The following is a 26,977-nucleotide window of genomic DNA, read 5'->3' as shown; positions in this document are numbered from 1 at the left end:
TTTGAGATCTGCTGCATTGTAACTGTGGCCTGCACTGACATGCAATCTGGCTCTCCTTCCCCCATCGTACATAATACACATCATTCTTTCAGGGCTGTCAAGGAAAGGGTGGGCAAGAAGAGTTCCTTTAGGAAGTAGCTCTGCAGCGCTCTTCCTGTTGCAACATGTGGAGAGGAAACAGAGGCCTGATTTCCTGACCCATACAGGAAAGCAGGAACAGGTTGCTGTGAGGAGTTTTGGGTTGCTTTTCTTGGAAAGGAAACAAAAACCAAGTCATCAGATGCTGTAAGCATTGTGTTCTGCTAAAAACATGTGTAAAACAACATGACTCATTACAGCCTTAATATTTAGTACTCATTTAGACATTACCGTAATTATAAGAGTGTGTTGTCATAATGGAGCGTGGGGTCAACCTAATTATAAAGTTGCCAACAGCATCTTTTCTCCACTAATGTATCCTCTTGAAGTTCTAAATGGCCATACTTTTAAGAAATCAAAACCTTAGCACCTTCATTTCTGAAAAGTTTCAACTGCTATGAGAACAGCCTTATCAGTCTTACTAGTATTTGTGTGACGCCCTTGAAAATACCATAAGAGTTCTTCCCAGATACCAGACTGATTTCAAGCAATTATTTTCTGATCTGATCTTTCTTATTTAACTATTTAACGCTGGAAATTTGTTTGACTTTTAGGGCTGAGTTGACATGAGTATTTCTGATAGGCATCACATCATAAATATCTAATATGACTCAAGAATATTTCATGATTTCCCACACAGAGAGACATACATTCTTAAATTTAATTTATTGCCTAGCTTTACTAAACCTGAATTTCACAGAAAATATTCTGCACGTTGCCTGTGAGCTCAGCCTGGTAACAGCAAAAAAAGCTTTCCTTTTTCCTTACTCTTTTCTTGCCCTAACTTATCTCTACTTCAATTGATGTGCAGAGAGTTGAGTTCTTTTTATTCCTTAAGTCCTGATGCTGATTGTTGCTGCTGGGTAGCTTTACGTTAATTGCTAGTGACCTAATTATGTAAAAATACCAAAGCATTGAAGAGTTTCAGTTATATGATATGGCTTGCTGGGTCTTTTTTGCTAGCACTATCTACCCATTATCATTTCCACAATCACTGTTTCAGTAAGTGTCATGTTCTGTGCTGTCTCAGCGTAAATACCTTGATTTTAGAGAAACTAAGGAACAGTAGAAGGGAAGTGAGAAAGATTATACTGAGTAGACTGGGCTAAGATTAGAGGTTGAGTCCAAATAAATATACTACAATTATTTTGCCCTTATTTCATAATTTTTTCTGGCATGTGGGGGAAAAAGGGCAAGTAAGTAAGTAACAGGCATTCTTTGCAGTTTAGGACATCGTCAGAACAAGAAAATAACTGTGTTCTTTAACAGGGTATGTCTCATCTGGGCCTTGAGGCTCAACACTGAAAGACTAAATCACTTCCGTAAGACAGAGTCATTCTGGTAGCATTAATTTTGAACTTCACCTGTCTCTCCATCTTTAAGCCTTCAGTATGGTAAATATTGAACACATCGTCACCAAAAGCGCATACAGTTCACCTCTTTCAAATATTGTTAAGTAGCTCAGACTTATAATCTGACGCTATAAATTTTTGAAGAATCTGATCAAGACTCAAGGAATATAAGTCAGAACAGCAAACTGTTTAATATACTGGGCAGTGGGCCACAGTGGTAAAAGGAAAACAGGCACATGTGTTCCTTCATTCCACAAGCGATGCATAAGCAGGTAATATAACTACTAGCTCCAAGTCACTGTTGTAGTAGGGTTGGCTAACTTCCGTGCCATCAATGTTAAAATAGAAAATCGGTGGCAATCGGGCACAGTCATGTTTATTCTAGTGTTTTAACTAGTGCATTTCCATACTTGGGCTGTAATTCCTCTTTTTGTTTTGGTCAGTTTAGTGTTCTGTCAGGTTTGTGCTCAGACATGGCAAGAGCCAAAATTGACACGAGGTAGGGCGCAGGAATGGAACAGCCTGCAGTTAGATTGGCTTAGGCTGTGATAGCTTAGACTTAAATTTCTCTGAAATATACACTCTTAATCTGTTTTTCTAGGTTTTGGTTTTTTTCTGTCTATTGAGGCCATTAGAATATTCTTGTAATTTTTTCCCTTTCAGTAATCCATGGGCATTTTTAAGTTTTAAACAGTCACTCAAGCATGCACTTCAAGTATTGTAGACATACTTGTCAGATTTTTTTTTTTTTTACGTGAACTGTTCACCTTTCTTTCTTCAAGCATGTATTGTCAGGTGCCAGTCTTTTCCAGTGAAATAAGCAGTCTAAGCCTACCGTCAGGAAAGCTGGCAGCTGTTGCTGTTTGATCTGTCAAATAAACTCAGAGGTGTTTTCATCAGTATATTGGTCAAAAATACCTTGTTCCTATTACTGTTACTGGAAAAACAGAGATGGCAGAAGAAAACCATGAAGAATTCTTTACAGAAGAGTTTTGGAAACTGTTGGATAGTTGTTCATCCAGATAGCTGTCCTGGAATGAAAGAAGTATTACATGTGTTTAAGAAGCTCCGTGTAGTTTCATTACTGTGTAAATACCAAATACCTTTACCCAGGTCTCTGGGTTTTGTTTTATTCAGTTGCCCTTTAGATGTATAGATTCTGAAGTTAAATTGGCAGTTGGCTTTTATGTGTGTGTAGTTGCACTCACAGAATTTGGAGAAACTTTTGCTGGTGGGTATGAGAGGGGATTTCAAATTTGAAATGAACGCTTGTTGAAATACCAGCATACTTGTTCACAAACTTACACTGGCACTTTCTCCCCTTATTTTGCATTTCTGTGCTGCTGGTATACTAGTATATGTTTTTCTGAGAAATGTGGCTTTCTGATTTAAACAATTTTGCCTTATGTTGAATTCACAAATGAGGGCACAGAGCCATGGTTAGTCTTTGGGCAACATCTCCTCTGTTGCAATGCACTTATTGTAAAATGCACCTTTTCCAGTGCTGCCGTGTCATTAGTTGAGTTGCTTTCCCACTTTGAGGCTTAATTAAATGCTCATGATGAACATCTAGGGAGAGATGTGTCTCACCTGCTGTGGCATCTCTTATGTTGCTGATGTTGCCTATGTAACTCCCATTACTGTTAACAGGAGTTACTTCAGGCACATAAAGGTAAGAACAGACCTCAAAGTGATAAAGGTCAGTGCGAAAAGTCATGATTCATTTCAGTGAAGTTCTGAAGAACTAAAAGTCCTGATTAATGTATTTTAAACCAAATCAATAAGACAACTGCTGAAAGGTTTGAAAGGTGGGATATACCGCAATAGCTCTTTTAGGTTTTTTTTTTTTCATGTGGGCTTACATTACCTTTTACAAGATAGAGCTGGGAACTGTGATCAGTGTGGTATGAAAAGTCTGAGGAGAGATTTGTATTTTATATTTATCACAAATTAATTTGGCACTAACCTGTGTTACTGTTTATAATTGTCTAATGCTAAATTGGTGAATCTTTAATTTCTGCATGGTTGGGAGTTTTTATGTATGTATATATCGCTGCTTTTGGTATGATAAGAGAATAATTTGTGCACTGGTAGTCAGAACGCCCCCTAGTGCTATACAGCAAAGTGGTAGCTACTATTCACTGGTTTATGGAAAATTAAATGGTGGCTAACCTGCACAACAGCTTTAAATTCAAGGTTGTGAATATTTAGCTTTATGATAGTACTGCCATCAAAACAAGACAGCACAGAACACAGACTGAAGTGGATAAATAGAAAACAAGCTCTTCTTGCTCATACAGAGAGTATTAAAATTAAAATCGAAGTATTTGTCGAAATAGGGAAAAACACAAGTTGAATACTGCTATATTTTTTTAATAGCATGACACTTTCTCGCTTGATACTTGATATTTTAGCAGGATTTTTTCAGTAATAAAGTGAACCAATCATGATTAAATTGTAAACTATAAATAATGGTGTAGAGCGCTAACGACATGCAAATGTAACTGGTATATGTTGGAATAACCAGCAAGCCTGCTGTTCAAGGATCATATAACAAAACTAAGATGACAGCCTTGATCCAGCCAGTTCAGTGATATTTATGTTATCAGAATTCGAAGATAGCTTTCCAGTGATGTAAATTATTAGTACATATACATTCTGTCTGGTTAGTGTATACATAATGTAACTGGTCATCTTAGTGGTATTGCTTACATTCTTTTTGCATTAACTCATCACACTCCATTCTCATGGAATTAAAAACAGGAAATAGTTTGCAGTGTAACAGAAGCACCCAGTGTAGTTAACCGTGTGTAAGCGCTGTGTTTCAATAGATGTACTCTGTATTGTAAGTGTATGACAAAGCATTTATTACTGTGTTATTGCCGTATTACAGAGCAAAGAGTGCTAAATAATCAATCAGTTAATGGTCTGTATGGCAGCTTGAACACAGCACATCCATTGTGCTTATGCTGTTAGAAGGATGAGTTTATGACTGTAGTGTAGTTGCATGTTTAGCCAGAGCTTAATGTCCTAAACCGGAGCTGACACAAATATTTTCAAAATGCAGCTTCAGCAACAGTTTCCAAGTTCTCCAATATTTCAGAAGGAACAATCAAGGATTATTGCAAAGGTTCTCAGAGAAGTTATTTAGTTTTGTTGGAACCGGAGAGGGAGGGGGAGCGTATCACAAAATACTTACTTTGGCTTCCTTTCACAGATTATTATTAATAATATTCTAGCAATTTTATCAGTTTCAAGTTGAGGTACAAATATGGCTTGCTGGAAATATATTAGTAGAGGAGAAGTAGCTGCTTTGTTGCAGCTGGAAAATGCTTTGAAAACCTGTAGCTACATGTCTTTAAGTGATACAACTTGCCAGTGAAGGGCTTGCATATTAAACTTGTTTTCTACTTGCTTTTGTGGTATGAAGGAGCTGTTTCTAAAAAAAGGAGTAAGAAATGTGTGCTAATAAAGTGCTTTGTAGTATCTGGAGATTTAAAGAGTTACTTTAGTCCCTCAATCTTTATCCTTTTGTAATTAGATGCTATTTTCTTTGCAGATGGAAAAAATACTGATTACGCCAATTTCTATCAAGGTTTGTGGGACTGCACAGGAGATGTACCTGATGAGTTGACATTTAAACGTGGTGACGTTATCTACATTCTCAGCAAGGTATGGCGTGCTACTGGGCTACACAGTTGTAAAAAGAGAGCCGTGGCAGAAGGGCACATTCCCACAGTTCTATGGGGGGAAACTGGCACTCCCTTTCAGATCCTTTGTTTGCAATCAGATATTCACTGCAATTAATTATTTTGTCAAATGAACTATAATAACATTTAAAACATAGTGGTGTAACAGGAATTAACTTAAAAGCATGTTTATTTACTTGTTAAATCTTGGCTACCATTTGTTAACTGATTTAATGGGAGACAATGTGCTTTCTGCTTGTAAAAGTTAACCTTGTAGAATTTTAAATTATCTTGTATGTTATGGTTTTTGTTTCCTGTTTTATATTCCTGACTGTGCTGATTCTGACTTTTTGGGCATTGTGCTACAGAAGATGGTTTGGTTTTTTTGAACTATGCTTTCATCTTTGTATGTATATTGTAATTGTTCTGACAGCTCAGATTCCAAATTTGTTTGCTGTGACAGGTTTGGGTAATTTTTAATTTACTGTTTTCCTGTTTGCAAAACAAATGAGAAATATAATTCCTCTCATCTAAAGTGTTGATAAGCGGTATAAGCTTGAAATTTTATTCTACTTTAATACTGGTTAATTTTCTTATTTTTCCTTAACGCCCCAACAAAAATAAAACCTCTCCATATATCTTATGGTCCATTGAAGTCTACTTCTGAACAATTCATCAAAGGGAATTTCTCTTTTCCCCATATATTAGAAAAAAGCTGAGCTTTTCAAGTTCTCATTGAAAAAAACACCACCTTTTAAAATATATGTAGAATATATATCTCAGATGTAATTGCTGTTCAGGATAATTAATGCCAAAGATACTGTAGGTCATTGAAATATACAAGTAGGTGCATGAAAGCTAAAAGCATGTGTTTGTCTTCGTTTCAAACTCTTCAGTTTTGTCACAATTGCTTTAAATCTTCTGTGATACCTTTAACTGCAATGTTTCCAGGTAATAAATGTAACAGCTTCTGTTTAAATAAATTTAAGATTTATGGATAGAAAGATAGTCCTATATAAAAATATAGAAGATATATTACTAATGGTAATGTGACCATGTATGTCTGTTGAGGTATTTCATTGTCACTTAAACTAATAACTGAATTGCATTACTAAAGGCTGGATAACACTCTGGGACTGGGCAGACTTTCAAACAGTTATACAGCACCAAAGAATGGTACTAATTTAAAGTAGCCACCTTTCCCCCCTCTCCCTTCCCCCCAAAAATCCATGAACAGAGTCCACTGTACAAGTTTGGCCTCTTTCTGGGTTGTGCTGTTCTGGTACAGTATGGGGACTAATAAAATCTTAATCTTCAGTTTTGTAGGTGAAAAAATAATTTGCTACTCCTCCCTCAAAAGAGTAAGAAATTTAATTTAAAAAATGGAGCACAACAGAAAAACAGTAGCTTAAGCTGTCCTCTGTATATCAACTGTCTTGTGGTCATGCTGTGATTAATCTGTAATTGGTCCTTGGAACAGGCTTGCTGCTGCTCCAGATATATAGAGCCTCTCTCTTTGGGAATGATTTCTACTCCAAAATACAGCACAGAAAATTCAGCCCCGTTTCGCTTAGATTGTTACAGCTTTTTCAGAAAAATGAGTGTTGGCCACTACTGTCAGTTCTGAATTTAGGGTCCTTGGAGGCAAAAGTGCCAGAGAATTATCCATCTTAACCCTCTACTTGATTCAGTTTCAAGGTCTGATCATTTACGAGCTCTTTGTCTGCTAAGTGAAAATATAACCAAAGGAACAGTGAACCTAACCATCCTGAAGTGGGTCAAGACTTTCCTTCAAAAAATATTTCCTAACCCACCGCATTAATACTTGGATTTTGTGGCAGTCGGCAGGATTCCTTCGCAATTTTTTTATTTTTTCACACCATCTAGTGGTTGAAAATGAGAGATGCAGGTACTGACAGGAGGCGATGTGTACGGATCCAAAATGGTGTCATAAATTCAGCTTCAGCTTGAACCTAGCTATGGCTTTATTGCCTTTCTATCATATGTCAACCAGGTATGAACATTACTCTTGAAAATCACATTTTGCTGATAAGGAAGTAAGTACGGGTATAGCAGTGTTATAGTAGGAAGGGTGAAGCATTAACAAAGTATCGAGCGTATTTGTGCAGCATGTAATTGTTCTTTGTTTTATAATGAAATATAAATGGTAAAGCTTGCTCTGATGAGTGTGATAAGATAGATATTTGTCTCTCCCAGTAATAATTATGTCAAAGCAATATATTTTTACCTGCTTTTCACATACCTGTATAGAAATTAGGGGAAGAGTGACTATTTTGTTTCAAAAAAAATTAGATCATTAGTACAAGAGAAGTAATCATGAACCAGTTTAGCAAATTTGGGCATTGATACAATTTAAATAAAGCAAGAGGAGCAATATGTTACATGTGAGTTTCTAGGTGAATGCCTTTTAGAAGAATGAGCAAGGCTTCAGTTTGACAACATTTACTTCCTAAAATAGGTGAGCATTGTGCAAAGAAATACCCCCAAAATTTTCTTTAAATGGAGCATCAAAATTCAATGTTAGTGTAATGAGCGTGGTTTGCATGCTTCTACTCTTAATAATACAAATACCTGTGCCCGACTAGTGTAATTACTGTAGAAAAGCATGTTTTCCTAGTTTTAAAGGTACATTCAAACCTATTTTTGCTGTTGGCTAAATATTTGTCTGTTGTGGCTTTTGTGTGGCAGCAGTCCTATGGGCTCTTAGAAAAAAAAAAAACCACAATAGCTTTTTTCTAGGTTTTTCTGCTTTTGAGAGTTTCCTTCAAAAGCTGAGTTTTTAATCTGAGCAGAATTAACAGAACTGTTGCAATAGTACTTCTTAACTTTTTCTTTAAAAAAAAAGTTAACTTTTCAGATGAATTTATCAATGTATCTGTACAAATAAAGACATACTATTATAATTTTAATTTATAATATTCTTGAGTATTCAAGTGGCTTTTACAACTTATGCTATGAATCATGTCAACTTTCAGAAAACTATATACCCCTCTCCTGCTATGCAGTAGAAAACATTTTTATAGCTCTACTGATAGAGACACTCATTAAGATTTCTTAGTTAATATTGACTATTAGAAATGCAATACTTGGGCATCCTGTTTTTTAAAAGGATGATTGCTCTTAACTCCTGCTCATTTATAGGCTTGCCTTCGCTTTCAAGCCCATATGATAAATGGGGAAACAAACCGTGACATAACAATCCTTTTTATAAATCTTTCATAGCTCTACTCAAGAAATCAATTTCCAGAAACAAAGACAAGTGTGAGTGGAGGTAGCCCTATTTTTTTTTAAGTTTGGTATGCACAATTTATGCAAGTGCAGCACCTGAAGTATTTGTTTGCTTTAGGTGCACCTTTTGTGATGGGAAATTCTGTAGTTTCATCAGCCAAATGCAAGTAGTAATGGAAATTTACTTAGATGATAGCAGGCACCTGCTTAGTACAATTACTGCTATTTCTTAACTTTTGAACTAATTTAATTCCCATCTTGCTTATATTTATATTTCCATTAAAACAACAAACTACTTCAAAATCAGAAATTACATCTCAAACTGGAATTCTCCTTCCCGGTTATTATTTCAGAACACACCAGTGCAATGTAATGCTGCTCACTCTGGTACTTATGTTCCATGGAAATCTCATCTATGACTTAACCCTTTGCTCTAGAATTTTCCATGAAAGTAGAGTGTTAGCTTGGTATCTAGATTACCCTTTATTCACTGGTTGAGTGGTTGTACATTTCCCGTGTGGCAGACTAAAATGCTCACATCTCAACCCGTATTTTTTGCTTAGTGGAAAGACAAACAAAGAAATCTCCATAGCTCAGATTACTGCTTATGAAATAAAGTACAGTTTAACAGTGCAGCTGTTTGATAATCAGTGTGAGCATTTTGTACATTATCTGTATAATCTTCATAAAATGTATTTATTCAGTATTTTTCAAAAATATTTCAAAGGCATACTAAAATCCTGACTGTTCTCTTTTTTTGCCAGGCTATTTTCTGACTCATCATACTGAGATCCATATCTAAAAGTAATTCCTCTTTCCATGACCATACTGCCCATGTCTACCCTAACAAATAGGGAGTACCAATAGGAGTGGATTTGCAGAGTAAAACACTTAGTGCTGAGGGCCTTGCATCCCTACCGTGCGTTTTCAAAGCAGTTTGATGTCCAAGGAGGTCTAATCTGTTTTTGTGGAATGAGAACACATTAGTGGTTAGGGCACATTCAAATGCATCTTCCAATTTAGTTTCATCTGAAAGAAATGTAGCGTGTGTGCTCTGAGACTGACGGCTCTGCAAAGTGAGCCAGGTGGGGAAAGTGGGAGCATTGGGAGATTCACTTCCGTGGAACGCTTCTGTTCAAAACTAAAATGCAGTACTAAGTGGTACACTTTCTTCTCCTAGCTTGTTTAGGTATATTCCTTACAGAAAAAAACCCCAGCTATATGGCTAAACATAAGGTAAGAGCAAAGGCCTTTAAATGGAAAGTCAGTGAAGATAGACTAATGCAAAGTGACTCTAACTCTGTTGGTTTGCATACTGATAATACGTAAGCATTTACCTACCTGATTAGAAAAAAATCTGGCATTGTGTCATCTAATGGAAAATAAAATGGCCTTTTTATAGTTCCAGGGTGTTTTCAGGGGCCAGTTTTGGTTCAGAATTCAGTCTGCTCACCCTGATTTATATTGGAACTATTTAATCGGTGTCTATTTTGCCTCATGTCATTGCAGGAAATAAAACCTAATAACGCAACCATAAAATAAATCTGAGGCTTCTATTCTTAAAGATGACCATTTTATTGCTGTCTTAAAACAACTCTACTACCTGTGAAGAAGTCTCATTCAGTTACGTAAAACATTTGTCATTTTCTGCTTTTTAGAGAAAATGGTCTGTGCCAAAAACGGTCCCTGGCTGATAGTGTATCATTCAGCAATTACACCAAAGGAAGTTCTAAAATTTTTTAGCCAGTCTGAATCTCCTGGATGAATTAAAGGTGTTTAAAAATATTATCTTGCCAAAATTGCCCCCATGGATATTCTTTAAAAAAAATTTCACTCTGCTTCTCGCAAATCTTTAGCTTGATAGGAGAGGCTACTTATTTTAACCCCAAACAAGGCTATAGATATGTTTTGCTTTTCATTTTTCAAGTTTTCAGATCTACAGCCTGTAAGTTATTATTAGTTATAGTGCCACTGAGAGAGGGAAGGAGAAATCTTGAATTCACACACTTCAGTTGTGTTTTTTTAAAATACAACTCCATTGTTTTCTTCAAGGCATTGAAACACAATGATGATTTTCAGCAATGCTTTTTAAAAAACCAAACAAATAAAAAAACCCACCCCGCAAACACAAAAAACATACCATATGTGTTGAACAATAGGGACTAATTGCACAAGGACCAGATGTTCTCAACTTTTGCTGAAGTCAGTAGAAGTTAATATGGTGCAAAGCATCTGGAGATCCTCATTCATGCAGAGGGTCTGTTCTAAAGGTAGAGACTGTTCTGGAAATCCTGCTGCATCTAAGCATTTTCTCTTCCAGCATATCAAAATGCTCGTCTGTATAGTACAAAAAGCATGGATTTAAAAGATACCTATAAAAATAGCAGTGTATTTCTACCTACTGTGTTTTTGCCAAGTGCAAGAACTTCTATGATCAGAGTCTCATGGAGTCATAGGTACGTACACATCGGTGCAGTGAAATTAGTGGGATGGGGGCAAGGAGAAGCATCTGCTCACAGTGTGTTCACTTGAGAGCATTTAGGGAGTCTGTAAACCCTGATGGGATTTCCCTCCCCGCCCCCCCCACCCCCCGCTATCGTAGCATGCTGTACAGAGAGTGTTTTGCCAGCATGTTAAATGTTAAGTCCTAACCTGTTCGTTGCTGCCCTGTGAAATTACTTCACTTTGGTTAATAAATTTCTCCTGGGGAAAAAAGAATATCTACTCTTACAGACAGTGAAAACAGAAGTAGCTTAGAAGGCATTTGGTCGTTTGTTAAGGTTGTTGCTTCGTACTGTTTGGCCTAATACATTCCACTGCCCTGGTGCTTGTCTTCCAGGGGTTGCAGTGGCCCCTTCCTCCCCCCGCGCCTGCCTAGCATTGCCTGGTATGGCAAATGTGCTCCCAGTCACATGGCAGAGCTGTGGCCGCACACTTGTGCATTCTCCTCATTGCAGGGCAGCTGGATCTGGCCCTGCCCCCCTCTCCTATCCCTCTATTTGCCTCAGAGCAATTCATTCTGCAGTTATTGAATTTCTTTGGAGAGTTATTTTCATACAGTGAGCATCACAGCACCTCTGGATCTTGATAGCATTTCTACATAAGGAGAAAGAAGCTTTGTGTTAGTAATTACCTAACATTGTCAGGAGCTGACTGCAGGCCTCTTTCTAGTGATAACAGAATAACCACATAATATAGCTTTATAGCACATGATTAATAGAAAATAATTACACATCCTACAAAGGGATGCAATATTTCTTATAAATTGACTACAATGGTTTCCTGTAGATTAAAGGACTCTTCATTATTTTATCAGTCCTTCTGGAGTACAGTTGCTTGCCTATGTTAGCAGTGATGTTAAGAGCAGAATGCAGTGAGGGATACCAGATGGAAACCCAGTGGTACCTGAGATCTGAAGCTGATGCTTGCAAAAGCACCGTGCTTCCTAACTCTTAAGAATTTGTGTAAAACTCCTAGCTGTATTTATATCCTTCGGCATATTAATAATTTTCCACTAATGTGGGCTTTAAACTTTTATTCCACACATCTTATGCAGCAGTAGTAGACATAGGGACCTCACAACAGCAGCGTATTAATTAAATTATATTGCTATGAAGGAGTTTATAATGTTGATAGAAACTATACATCAATTTGGATTTTAAATGTGAATTCAAGAAAGGGCCGGGGGAGGCTGCTTATCTGCCTGACTAGTAAGCACTCGTGTGGTACTGAGGACAGAAAGGAGTAGTTAGGAGTTTAAAGAGAAATGCCTGTACTTTAATCAGTTTAAAAGGGAGTGCTATCTAATTATTCTAAAACTTGATATTAAATTTTTATATTCTTGGTAGACAGGTATCTGCATTATGTTTTTGTTCAGACTTCTATAGACTGCAGATAGTTTAATCGGGATTCATGTTGCTCTTGAGACCCATGCAAAGAATAGTAATGTAAAGTAAAAGCTTCTGTGTTGCAATATTGTCTGTATGGTATAATGGTTGCAGTGAATCCTTAAATTAGTTTACTAGTCTGTTACATCAACATTCATTTCATCTTCTCACTTAGCTTCATGCCAGAGCAGTAAGTGGTGTATTAGGAAGTAGCAAAACCCAGGAAGTTTTCAAAACAGCAGCATGCTTTTAATTTTAATTTGAGGTATCTGAATTGTTTCTTTAAAAACAATTATTTCTAAGTTCATGTGGTGTTGCTAAGTGGAACACTTTCAATGGGTAATGCAGTCCACAGGCTCTTTCTGTGCCATTTGTCATATGCAATTTAATGACCGTTTAACTAAGCCACTTCCCTCATTTCATGTATTGTTTGCTTTTTTGGCTGATGTCTAGCAAAACTTGCTTAATCACTCTTGTCAGTCACTTCATGAGTTCCATGTAACAGCTTAAAATCTTTTGTTGCTTTCTCTTGGGGAGATTTATTGCTGAGATTCCAGTAGTATACGTGAGTACTGCTCCTTTCAGCAATTTCCCACTTCAGTCTAGAAATCCAGTTTGTATATTTAACCAGTGTATTGAGAGATAAAACACAGATTTTTTTTTTAAACAGGCTGATCTGGAACATTATAAACCTCAGCGTCAGGTTATTATTTAGCCTTTAAGGATTTAGGCTGTAATGTGTACCCCCATGGGAAAGTTTGAGCGGTTCTTAACTTCTGTGGAGAGCAGTTTACACTGAAGACCAGGTTCAGTTACCTCTAGACGTTCAGACCAGACCTATCCCCAGCAGTCTGTTCTGCAGTGGAAGGTGGAATTATTTTTGCAGCTTTCTAGTTTGTGTGTTTGGGTCATAAATGAAGGTTTTCCTGCTGCTTTTTATGTGGGTTGTCTTTAAATCACACTTACTGTGGTATTTTATGGGTGGTAGGATAGAGTCTTTTAAATCACCAATTCACTGTGAAGAGAAGGAAGAAAATGTTTAAGACTGGTGTTCAGCCTTCCACACTAAGAAAATATAACAGAGTGTGTGTGCCTGCATGCAAGCGTGTTTAGAACAAAAATGGGGGGGAGGGGGGGGCAAAATGCAACAACAGGAAAAAAAAAAGCCTGGGCCCACGTGAAAGTGGGCCATCAACAGGGCTTCATCGTAGTTAAGCACAGGGAGAGCTGAGTACACTAAGCACCTCATAGGACCCTAGAGAACTCTCCACCAGGCCAAATATGCCAGCAGCAAATCATTATAGCTTGGGCTCTAATGAAACTCCATTAACCCTTAAGCTCCACTTGACTATTTATAACTGAAAACTTTATCTACAGTGAAAATAATAGCTGCATCTCAGTAGGACCATTAATTCAAAATCCTACAGCCTTTTGCTTTCCTCGTCAGAAGAGCAGCATAGCAGGAAGCAGATGTTGCTTATCAGAGCTATCTGTGTATTTTGTATTTTCCATGTTTGTTCCAAAGTAATTTCTGTCTTACTAATCATTCAGTTTTGAATGGGGTCTCTGTTTTAATAATGCTTCATTTGTAACTCAATATATGTGTGTGTGTTCAATTTCAGCTGTTACAATTTATTGAACCGCTGTTAGGATTGATCTTAAAATATTTACCTCAAAGGAAAAAAATTAAATTTGGATCCCACAATACTCTTACTTGGTATTGCTTTTGGAAGATATTATTTCTTTAAACTATTATAATTCAGTTTGTTTCATATTTATCTCACTAAGCCTAAACAAATTTCAAACAAAAGTACATTAGTCATCTGTCAGACATGAGATCTGCTGTAGAATTTTCTGCAAGCCTAAAGCAATAGTAGACTTTGTCCGTAGAAAGAGATTATGTATTAGATATATAGTGTTCCCTTCAATTTGAGTGTAGTAGTATTTAAAATAAGTTGATTGTAAGTTTCTTAGTTTAGCCTTGTGATACTGGAAGAATCCCCACTGATTCTTATATGTCAACATTGTGCTATTAGATATTACTTAGAAAGGTAAGATTTTTGTATTTGTGATGAACACAGGGATGGAGGTCAGCTATTTTTAGTAGGTGTTATAGAGAAGCATGGCTGTAATTAAGAAATTTTCCTAAGTATGCCTGGCCTTTTTAAATTTTAACTTGTCTCTTTGCCTAACGCTGCATGTGAACGCCTCTAACAAAAAGATAAAATGTTTTAATTTTCAGTTGAAATGATTATAACTGTATATAAGAGAGAGCATCCGTAAGGAGTTGCATACAAAACTCTATTGCATTTATATCAGACTAAAGGTTAATATTGCATATTGTTTTCAATTAGGAGTACAATAGATTTGGCTGGTGGGTAGGAGAAATGAAGGGAACCATTGGCTTGGTGCCTAAAGCCTACATAATGGAGATGTATGATATTTGAGAGGCCTGGGTAAGTACATTTTAATCCAATCTTCTGTAATGGCTTATATGTTCCCTTGTTCTCTGTTTCATAAGTATTTCTTTCCTGGAACCTTTTGTAGGAGTCCTGTTAACATAAAGATTATGGCGAAATATATTGAAGTTTCAATTAAAGCACTTTTTCTGGGATTCTGTATGAAATATTAAACCACAGTGTACAAAAGATGATGTATTTTGTAACTGCATTCCTTTTCCAGATTTTTTTTTTTTGTAAAATAAATTGGTGTGCTTTCTAGTTTAGTTTTGTTACTTTAGTAACATGCATGTATCTGTCTGTGCAGAAAACTCTGGAAGGGGATAGATGTTTGGGTTGGGTTTGATATGCATGTTTGAGGTTTTTTGGTTAATGATGGACTTTCAACTTCCTTCTCCCTAATCAGGAGAAATCTGCACTTTTAATCAAGAGTGGTGTGCAGCTGCAGTTTACTGACCCGGCCTCTGAAAGAAGATTCTGCCATACACGTTTTGTGGTTTCAGTGAATGTAGTCAGATCGTTGCCATGTGTATATTAAACACTAAAAACTGTAATTGATCATAAATTCTGCGGAAACGTTCTTCTTAGCCACTTTTTATAGAATTGCATTGCTAGGAAATGAAATAGACGGTAGTTAACATATGGGGCACAAGCAGCCAAAATAGTGCCTGTTGCGCTTTTCTTAAGCAGCACTCTGTATAGGTTTGTGTTCTTGCAGGGCATTTGGCTATGTTTTCCTGTTCCTCAGATGTAGAAAAATCAAGCTGAACTTTGAAAGTAGAAAACTGTTGCTCAGTTGATGGATGCATTAACTTTTTAATGCTCACTGTACCTTTTATGCAGTTTCCTAAGAAATCAAGGGAAATTTATGTGTAATATTGCAAGTCTTCAGGGTACTCTGCTTCCAAATGTTTTTGTATTATGTTTTAGGCAATGATTTATTTTTCTCATATATTCAGTATTGTTATTGTTAGTTAATATTTTGGTGCCACAAAATGAAAGCTTGGCTCTTTTGCTGATGTATTAAATCAGACTGTGTGGTAATACTGCCCTGATACCATTCGGACCTGGAGATATGAATTACATGAACATTTGTAAAAAGATAATGTATTAAACCCCACAATTTTTGCTAAGTCAACATGAGATAAATGGCAGGTTCGAATTATTTTTATCCATGGTAGTGTGAAATATTTTATCTGTACCGTACAGATACTTTCACAGAGTCAAATCTGGATACCTTGTTGGTATGTGGAATTTCTGATACATGTTGTGCAACAGCCATCTTCAGCTCTATGTGCATTAATAATGGCTACCTGCAGTTGTAGCGTCAAATCCAGAACTTTGTGGCTAAAAGCATCAGTTGAAGCATAAAAAGGTACACTAAAATACTCTCGCTTGTGGATAAGGGGTTGGACAGAGTTAATACTTTAAATCCTCTTGTTTTGGAGATGTGCTTTACTATTAGCATGCAAGATCAACTTTTCTGAATCCTCCCACACACTTGATTTGTGAGACCCTTAATCTGCCAAAGAGGCAGGTCAAGCCAGTCTGCGAATTGCTGAGCCTGTGCAGGTCCCCTTGTAGCTGCTTGTGCTGTTTACGCTTCAGGCGGGCCCTGGAAACACTGTGGGTTAAAAGGTGACGTTAGTCTGAACTCAGAATTAGATCCTTTCAGTAAGCTAAGATGTTGTGCTTTGTTTTAGCTAATGTATGATACTTGATGGTGCACTGGAGTCCAATGGGGTACAGAGTTTTGCTGTAATTTTTTAAAAAAGAGATAGTCATTGGAATTGATTCTGTACGTTATCAGTGAAGCATTAAAATGATAGATTATAGTCTTCAGATCTTTTACTACTTTAATTTATCAAGTGTACTTGTGGATTGTGTACAGAATGTGAAGCGTTAATATCACGGCTAGAAAAGCTCTTTCTCTTGCTAACGTGGCAGCGTAATAAATCTGTCCAACGAAATGTCTTTTTATTAACTATGTAATTCCAAATTCCTCCACCACCACCACCTACATTTTTTGGGAGTAAATCCTCCCCCCTCTCCTTGAGACGAAGTGCCTACGCCTGAAACTCAATTTAGGCTAGGACCAGTGCGGGGATGCTGCTGCCGCGGCGGGAGCTGCTGCGGCCGGGGCACGGAGGGCGGGAGAGGGCGGAGGGGTGCCCTGCGCTGCGCTCCTGCGCAGCCCGGCCCTGCCCTGCGCTGCGCTCCTGCGCAGCCCGGCCCTGCCCTGCCGTGCGCTGCGCGCCCGCGGCGGTAGATGGCAGCAGATTTTCATAGCACGGGAGGAGGCCGAGCCCGGCCCCTTCCCCCTTCCGTGCGCCCCCGCGCCGCTTCTGCCGTTTTTCCAGGAGAGGGAGTCCCACCCCAAGCGATGAGTAGCGGGCCTGCCGAGCGCCTTCGCTCCTGGGTGGAGGCAACCAGAGAAATAAAGTGCCTTTTGTCTGTAGTTCTCCTTTAGGGCTCCCCCCCCGCCCCGGCTCTTAGTACATATGGGAGGGAGTAAACAAACTGCTTTAAAATTCAAAACCTTAAAGATGTCCTGAAACTCACTCGAAGTGTCAGGGAATAAACCAGCAATGGACCACGGATGGATGAATTGTTTACTTTATATCTGAGCAAATACCATAACCTTTTTTGGATAAGAAAATCTCCCTTACTATACCTTAAATGAAACTCAATGCTAGAAAATGCTAATTGCTTTATTCTCTTTGTTTGCTTAGGTTGCACTTGCCTTTCTGTGAACAGTAAGACAGCTAATTTTTAAAAAGGTGATTCTAAGTCATATATTGTACAGTGTTTTACTTGATTATTTGCTCTGTTCTGGATTTGTACTATACTGCCATTAGATCTTACAATAATGTTCTACTCTGCAAATTTTTAAGGTTCAAATAAAGTTTAATTGTTTGCAAACTGTTATGATGCTAATAATTCAACAGCCTGCTGTGTTACTAATGAAATTACTTTGTTATGATTAATTTGGAAAATAGTGTGTTGATTGTAGTAATTAAGCACAACAAGGTGAAGTAAATGATTCTAATGCCATCTGGCCTCCAGACTGAATGAAGAAATGAAATGGGGCTGTCATTTGAATTTATTCAGAGAAGTAAGGGTAATACAAATGCTTTTTATAGCAGAGGCACCCGGATATAATCATGCTACTCTCTAGTATTTTTTCATGCGCTTCTATATACAGATAACTGGTTCACATATTTTTCCAGCATCTAGTTAGGCTATACCTCTTTGTGCATGCTGCCACTAATTACGTGTACCGATGGTAGTGTATGCACCGGTTCTTCCATCAGACAGATATATGGATGAGATTTAGAGAAGTGATATGCATCGGCTTACCTTTTGCTCCTCTATTAATGATAAAAAACTTTCTGTGGCTGGAATTAAGCTGAATGTGAATGCTAATTAAGATCCCGTTCTATATTCAAAGCCAAATGCATAAACTCTGTTCTTTTTTGGCTCTGCAGTCTGAGTATGACACAGCATTAGAAGGAGCATAAAGAATAACCCTTTAGAACCTGATGCAAAGACTGTTGAAACTGAGAAGCTTTTGAATTTGCTTGCTTCTGCATCAGGCTCTCAGAACAGTAACTCAAAAACAGGCAATACAATTTCAAAGTGCCTTTCACTGAATACTCTTTGTCCTCTTTCTGAAAGAGATGCAATTATTTCCGTAAGCTGAACTGAACAAAAGAAAGGCACTGACTTCTCTATAGCCAAACGATAGAAATCCATTTTTCTATCTCAGGTAAAGTAAAATGAAGTTGGGGCTGTAGAGGAGAGTCCTGGCTTGATAAAGTTCACTGGGATCTGTAAGAAAGCTGTAAAATATTAAAACACGTGATGAAAGTGTCCAGGTAGATGACAACAGCATACTCTTCAGCTGCATGAGGCATTTGAGGTTTCTCTCATCTCTCTCCATCAAGTTGATGAAAAATTTATTAGTATGTAACTGTGGGAATAAGTGTATGCATGGAAACTGTATAAACAACTTTCCACTTTACATAGCACAATGCACTGATGAACTGTAAGACCTTCACTTACTAAGGTTTCTCTGAAGCTGACATTTCTCAGACAAGTGTCCACTTAATTCCATCTTTATTTAGAAAAACTGACACTGAGCTCGGTGAAGAGTGCTGTGCCAAATCCACATCCCTGTTTCAGAGTGCATTTCCTGCCTTGTCTTACTGTGAGGGACCAGCACCAACCAACTTCAAACTATGGACTTAAAATCATGGATTCAAGATGAGTGTAGCACAGTATTTCATGCTTCTGGAATGCAATTGTGACTTGGATGGTCTCTCCTTGCTACAGGAAGAAGTAAAGGGGGGCCGAGATGGTGACAGGACGTGCAGATCAAAGGGATGCTGCTTTTATTGTCCAGTTGCGTTGTGCCAAGGAATATATGTGTATTTTCCCTTCAAATTGTAAAGCAGATCAGGCAGTGCTGACCTGTGAATTGTTATATCATAGCCTTTTACGGATTTGTTTAGGAGCGATTTTGTAATGGGATCTAGACAATTCTGTTTCTGCTGCCTGGAATTTTCCTCAGTCCAAACCACCACACAGAGAAATTTGTAGGGAGCTGGGTTCAAGGCAAAGTAGAGGAAACCCCGCTGCACCTGAAAGGTATGCCAACGTGAGCCAAATTTAAAACTGGAAATGTCAGCTTCTTCCCAGCCTTTTGGGTGGAACAAGTTGTCTAATTAACAGGGAAAACTTAAAAATCCAAGGTGTCATCTTGTAGCAGTGTGTGGGAGAATAAATTACAGCAGTGCCGGCAGTCTGAGAGGAAGAGCTGTTGGTAGATGAAGAGGGAGATAGTTTCAAATGCCACTAAAACCCAATCTGTCTCTCTTAATTTTCTGCTGTAGTAAACTGATGTGTTGGATCTTTTAGCCTAAAGTAGCCTTGGTGTCTCGCAACCCATAGAACAAACTTCCTTTCACCCTCTATTGTAAAGCAAGTGCTACTCCATAAAGGTATTTGATGGCTAATGAGCATTTTACAGCAAGACTTTAAAGTTTATGCTGTGAGATGAAAAAAAAATCCACATTGTTACAGCGGGAGGATTTATGTTGGCAGAATAGCACTATCAGTTTGGCCACTTCCAGTCTGCCGTAACTGCTTGCATATTTGTAAATAGTGCCATGGGATTTTTAATGGCCACAGGCAATCAGGATTTTAGTTTTACACCTCATGCTACAAGGCAGGGTATGTAGCACCGCAGAACTGACCCCTGTGCAGAACTGCCTGAGTTAAAGGGAAAAAAGTATTACACGGGATCATTATCAATCTCTCAAACACCAGCAGCATGGAAGTGTGCCTTGGCAGTCTCCCACCCAAGAGCTGACATGGCCCAAATGCTGCTTTTTAATAGTCAAATCTAATAGGGTCAGCCTGAGAAGAGCAGAGCGCAGACAGTCTGACAGGCGTGGGCAATGCAGTTTATTCATTGGCGGTCTTCAGCCTCTGAGACTTATTTCAGCTTGGAAGGGAAAAGATGAAATCTGTAAACTCATGTGGCATCAGGGAAGCAGAGGGACCTTCTGTGCTGCTGTCTTCCGAAAGGACTGCCATTCTTTCCTCATATTTAAATTAAAAGCAGCCAGGCATGAATGCACATGTATGTGTGAGAAGGAGCGGGTTTTATTACATAGTCACTTACAATCATATTTTGATGGTGGTTTCGCCTTTCTAAACGGTGTTTATGTCTGCATGCTCATAATAGCCACACTACCTTTGCTGTAGAAAAGCAGTATTTCTAGCTTTTAAAAAAAAAATATTTCCAGTTGTTTAAAGACTTTGTTCTAGTAACTTCTCTCTTGTCCTACATTTCAAATCATGATAGTACTCTTAGTGCGTTATGTCAGGTGCCTCGTATCAAAACCTGTGTGTCTTTTGTGACGCGTATTTTAATTTGCCTGTACCAATAAAATACTCCAGGCTCATTTTTTGCAGCATCTTTTCCTCTTTTCAAGCTACTATTGGACTTAATTTTAAGGTATTAGACCACAATGAAAGAGGGGGGCGAGTAATCTATGCATCTAGATTTCCATTACTTAACAAAACAACAGGCAATCCACATTACCAACTGTGAGAAGTGTTTTAGAAGGTCTATAAGATAACCAGCTTTCTATGCATTCATCCTTTTCTGCTTCTGAGACTGGCATATTATAGATGATGTGGGTACTTAACCACTTCTAGACTGAGATTACCTATTCAGCTACTTACTGTTTTACAGTAGCCACCCAAGGTCACCTATAGGTCATTATCAACTTGCAACCAGAATTGCCTTCCGTCTAATGTATCTAGCACTGCTTTGGAGGCGGCATTCAGGAAACAAGCATCTTCTGTCATAGGCTTTGTAAATTTTCAGAAAGTGAGTGAAACTTCAAAATGCAGAGGCATCATCCAAAATAATGTCTCTCACTAACCCATGTTCATTACTTACACTTCTGTAAAAACTCTGCCTTCACGGTACTCCTGCGTACATTTACTTATACAAAATTATGAAGAGGAGAATGTGTACCGTGAGGTGTCTCCCTGAAACATCAGATTTTAACAGAATTAGGTCAAATTGATGTTTCAGGTGCAGGCCAAAGAAATGCCTGCTTGAGAGTGTGAACCTGAATCTGTACCAATGGTGGTCTGTGTCAGACCTAGGCAAGCAGTAGAGAATGAAGACCTACGTGGCTGGCCCTTTGCTGAAAACTGATCCTTACTGATCTATGTTCAATATTATCTTGGGCCCTTCAGCTGTGGTGTTGCTACTGAACATCTCTAATAAATTCAGTGAGCTAGCAATTTATGTAGGTGTTTGCCATCAGGTGTGAATGGGGGTTTTGAGTTATAGCCTGATCTGGCAGAGTGGCATATGAAGCTGTGATGAAGCACGTTCCCATTTACGTGTCCTCAGACGAGCTGATGATTCCAAGAAGCATACGTGGACCACAAAGGGATTTCATCATGCCTATTTCATTAAATAGTAAAGATGATGTATTTCAGAGGAATTCTGTTTTGCACGTTCTGGTCGATTTTGCCCGTTAAGGAGGCCTTCATGCAAAATGCCCTTGCTCAGATGTCATAGCATTTGAAATGCGGGGAATATGTGTTATAGTTATTCAGTCTATAACTGACCAGGGTGACTCACAGGGATCATTGGACGGAGTACTGACCAGCTACCGAGGGCATATTTATTTCATTTGGTAAACAGTGTTTGATTATGAATTAATTGTGATAATTCAGACAATTATTTCGATAATTTTGTCTAGTTAACAGTAACAGTAGACATACTGTTTGCTAAATGTATTAACTGAAATTACAGTAGCTATTCAGACTACATTCATCATAATACTTATTAGCGTCTGCCCTTCCTATGTCTGTGGGCTCTTGAATGTTCTGCTCATCCTAAGTGTTGTCATTTCTGCTGGTATTACAGAAAAAAATTGAAATGTAGGCAGTTGTCAATGACACAAACATCTTCTGTCTTTTCCACTGTCTGCTTCTTGAAAGCAGAGTCAGTTCTGCATGTACAGTTGGAAACAAGGGAATTTAGCCATGTGACTCCCTCTTAACCTCAACAAAAGTTATGTAGGTAATTCTTAATTTGAGGGCATGGTATTAACTCCTTATTGACAATAGTAAGCATTCAGTCATGCAGTTCCCTTGGCTTCATTGGAAGTGCTCCTAAAACTTACTCGTGTGTTGTGGTTTAACCCCAGCTGGCAACTAAGCACCACACAGCTGCTTGCTCCCTCCCCCCTGGTGGGATGGGGGAGAGAATCGGAAGGGTGAAAGTGAGAAAGCTCATGGGTTGAGATAAAGACAGTTTAATAGGAGAAGCAAAAGCCACAAGCAAAGCAAAACAAGGAATTAATTCACTCCTTCCCATGGGCAGGCAGGTGTTCAGCCATCTCCAGGAAAGCAGGGCTCCATCATGAGTCACGGTTGTTTGGGAAGACAAACGCCCTCACTCTGGACATGCCCTCCCTTCCTTCTTCTTCCCCGAGCTTTATATGCTGAGCATGATGTCACATGGTATGGAATAACCCTTTGGTCAGTTGGGGTCAGCTGTCCCAGCTGTGCCCCCTCCCAACTCCTTGTTCACCCCCAGCCACTGGCTGGTGGGGTGGGGTGAGAGGCAGAAAAGGCCTTGACTCTGTGCAAACGCTGCTCAGCAGTAACCAAAACATCACTGTGTTATCAACACCGTTCTCAGTGCAAATCCAAAACACGGCACCATACTAGCCACTATGAAGAAAATTAACTCTATCCCAGCCAACACCAACGCATCGTGAAATACAGGATTTAGAATCAAGTTGTTAGTGTTGTGGAAAGTTAATTTTTGTAATTTAAAGCAATTTAAAGGCTAACCATGAGTTAGCCACCTGGATATAGGATGCCAATTTATCTATGAGGTATTTCTTGATGTTCAGAATCACTCTATGCCCAGCACTCAACATATATGGGGAGTATTATGAACACTAAGGGAATGGCTTTGGTGGTTCTGATCTCCAACTGCCCAGAGGAGATCTCCTCAGTGTAAGACAGTTCTTGTAACCAGATGGAAGTATTTTTTGTGCTACTCATTTCGAACTCCCAGTTCACACACTGATGGCCTGTAGACTTCAGGCTGAGTTCTGATTGATTATGCCAGGATTAATGGGGACTTACTCTTCCGAAAACATCGCAGGTATGCCAGCTGTATGCCAGTGTAGTGAAAAGTTGGGTTTGACCCTGTCTGTTTCATTGTCGCCTCCCTTTCTCTACCAAATCTAAATTGTATAGGGGCAGATATTATTACTGTCTTCAGCAACCTTTATTATAGACAGCTGTCAATGGCAGATGAATGCTTTGGCTGTGCCTTTATCCTTTCAGCCAAGGAATAAGTGTGTAATAATGAAGATTTATCTTGTTGTATGGGTATACTGACACAGAATTATAACATCTGTGTATGGGCCACTGACAGTCTCCATGTCTCCCAGTATATTCTATTTTCTCTAGGCCAAATTTATTGCTCTCATAATTAAGTCCAATCCTGAGGACTTAATGGAGTTGCACGCTCTGTAAGTAGCAGGAAATACGGCTCTTGCCTAGCCAGGAGCCTGCGCAGTGTTGGCTCTGGTCTGCCTGGGGTGTAATTCCACCCCTGCTGAATGAAGGGTGGGGTGACACAGGGCGTAGCTTTAGAAGAAACTCTGAATTGGTCATTTTTATCGTTTACTCTATCCCATGTTAGGAATGCCTGAGTGACCTTTTGTTCGCAGTAAGGCTTACACCCCTAGTTTGCTAAATGGGATCACGTTAAACATCAGGTGACACCAAGAAATAACAGGCTTACGTTGCTCCCAGGTAGAGGCAGATGAGGCAGAAGGTGAAGCTTGCCAATGGTGAGGGCAGCGAAGCGCTGGGTTTGGTTGCCTGGGGACCTTCTGCGATTTCCATTTCTGGAGAATTTGGAGAACCTGCAGGGGATGAACTCACATGCTAGGGATGACTGGACCATGGCGATTTCTGCCTTGAGGTCGGGGCATGTGCTAAATGACCTCCTAAGGTCTGTTCCAGGCCAGATTTCTGCAGTTTTGTAAATCAGCGGTGAGCTGACCCCACTCTGAAATGGCAGAATAAATACAAGTCCAGTCTTAGTTTTTATTTGCCTGGCATACTAAAAATGCTGCTGCGCTGTGGGTTCACATGTTCCTCATCCCCTTTCAACTTCACAGGCTCTGAGTTCACTGAGTTCACTATTTCCTGCCCAACAAGCATGTTAATTCATTACCTCAGTAGTATTAATTTGGCCCACAACTAGAGTCTTTTAAAAAAGTTAAAGGCTCCTTTCAAATACTATATACCTTGCTTTGCCTTAAAGCGTGTTTGGCTGTACCAGATATTAAACCAGTTTTGAGTATGTGCAACATTACGTTGATTCTAATTGCCATGGAAAGCATTTCACTCATGCATTTTTAAGCAAAATAGCTACAATTTGAAATTGTAGCCATTTATTTACCTCAGGTAGTTAAATTTTAGTTACCATATTGGTGTCTAAATGTCTTAGGAAATAGAGAAAAATATAAAAATAGTCTTCGGTTTTGTTTGTTGTTTCTTTCCCCTCTTCTGAGAACAGAAAGGGATTTTTCCAGAGCCCATTCAAGTAAATAGAAACGTTCTCATCCTTATAATAGGCTTTGGATCAGGTCCACCTGTAAGGATAATCCTCCTCTTTTTTTTTAATACTCTTTAATTGAATGTATGACATATATTTAATCCTGGCAGTATTCTTTATCTCTGTGAGAAGTCCTTTTAATTCTCTGTGTGAGAAAGTGTTCTGCGATGTGGCTACCTGATTTTATTGAAACTCACATGTCAGGAAAAAAATTATTGCCTTCCCTGTCAAAACTGACAGTAATTACGAGGCCAAATATATAGCTGTGATTGACTTGTAAAACTAAATCTGTAATATTTCAAGTTTGTAAGTTGACTTGTGCATCTTTCAGGAAATATAACCCAGTATTTTCTTTGCAAACTGACATCTCTTTATCCGTTTCTTTTATCGTCTTTGTTTTTATTTGTGAGGGCGGGGAGTAGACAGCATTTATATAGAACGGACTGGATGGCATTTAACAAGTCTGCTTCTGGGGAAAAATAGCATTTTTTCTAGCTAAACAGCAGCTAAAGGAAAGCCAGGAAGGTTTAAGCACACGTTTCCTTTTATGTGCTCCTCTTTATGCATAATCTTTCAGTAATAAATACTGCATATTGATTACTTAATTGTAATGGAAACATACTTGGACAGGAGCAAAGTTACAGCCTATTTACTGCCTTAATTTTTAAAGCGTTTTTAAATTTTAAAATGGGTATTGCACTAAATGCAGAGCTGTGCTCTTCTGTGCAGAACTTGATGTAGGACTTTCTCATTAAGGCTGCGTTACTGAGAGCTCTTTCTGTTTCAGCTGCCTTCCTTTCTGTTACCTTTGTAAAGCCAGAAAGATCTGTAATTGGTGTTTAGCCTCTCTTAGCATGTGTGAAATTCACTTCAGATTAAACAAATGGCTTTAGATTGATTAGTGAAAAAGCCCCCAAATAGGGTTCTGTAGAGAATTTAGTTTTATCCAGAGTAAGTATAAAAGTTTCACTTGTTTATTTGCCCCAAAAAAATCAAATGTGCAATAGCTTCCTGGTTAATAACGAACATTGCTGAGGACTCGTAGTAAAAAGTGATCCTTCTTTGGCTGAAGGAAAAAAAGGCACCCACACATCAAATAAATGTGTAAACGAAATGCTGGCTTAATGACTTTCTAAAGGTGAACTAACAGCACTGCCTGAAAAAAAAAGTAAAAATAGGAAGATATGACTTAAACATCACATAGTCATTTAACTGGAGTGCAAAAAACTAAATATAAGTGTTGAAGTGATATGTATTAACAGCCACAAAGAGGCACTTGGAAATGGCATCGACAATGTTGCATATTGTTCAAATGTACAATACCAGATTATTCTGGAACAGAAAAGGTAAAGTTTCCTTTACATGAGAAAATGTTCTCCATTTTACTTCATCATTTCTAGGCTATTGAGTATTTGGATGATATTGCTGTTGCTTTTGGGCTTTTAATTTTTCTTTCTTTCTTCTTCTTTTTTTTTTTTTAATTTTAAATCCAAACCAGTGAAGCAAAGCCTGGGAAGTAGTAATTTCTTTGAATCTTAATGCAGTCTGTCTTGTTAATGAGCCTACTGCACTGCCCTGAAAACAGCCCTTTACAAATAAACATGCTGGAAGTGATTTAGCCACAATGTCCAGACTGTGTAAACATCTAATTATTACAATAAAATTGTCAATAAATATACATTACTGCTCCCTTTTCAAACGTTAACCAACTTTCTCTTTGCTTGATAAAAAGGTATAAATTGTATTTTTATGTCTCGGTGGGTTTTGTTTTCATTACCCTGCTTGCTGCTCTCCAGACAAAAGAACGCAGCCTAATGTCTGAGTTATTTCTGGATGGTAAAAACTCCGACAGTTGTGTATGAATGTAAAGTGCAATGTTTCCTTTCACAGCAAAATGAACTCGGAGCTTTCACAATCTGATATTTAGTCACGGCATCTTTTGTTTTCTTATTTAAAAAAAAATAAAAGGCTATAAACCCTTTATTGCAGTTGCTGTAACTGTGGGATAGGCACACGA

General features: G+C 38.4%; 1 protein-coding gene across 3 annotated transcripts in view; it reads left to right on the top strand.

The window, feature by feature from the left end:
• The window catches only part of SKAP2 (src kinase associated phosphoprotein 2), a 119,742-nt gene extending 102,046 nt beyond the window's left edge, over positions 1–17,696 (top strand). For all 3 annotated transcript variants that reach the window (XM_075083109.1, XM_075083107.1, XM_075083108.1), the window contains 3 exons: positions 5,050–5,162; positions 14,670–14,771; positions 15,181–17,696. In XM_075083109.1, the coding sequence (XP_074939210.1) occupies positions 5,050–5,162; positions 14,670–14,762 (206 nt within the window). In that variant the 3' untranslated portion in view covers positions 14,763–14,771; positions 15,181–17,696. The remainder of the gene's footprint in view (positions 1–5,049; positions 5,163–14,669; positions 14,772–15,180) is intronic.
• Positions 17,697–26,977: the final 9,281 nt, after the last annotated feature.

Source organism: Phalacrocorax aristotelis, chromosome 2, assembly GCF_949628215.1.
Source record: "Phalacrocorax aristotelis chromosome 2, bGulAri2.1, whole genome shotgun sequence".
Lineage (NCBI taxonomy): Eukaryota > Metazoa > Chordata > Aves > Suliformes > Phalacrocoracidae > Phalacrocorax > Phalacrocorax aristotelis.
Note: the sequence above shows the minus strand (reverse complement) of the source record. Positions and strands in the feature narration are given on the sequence as shown.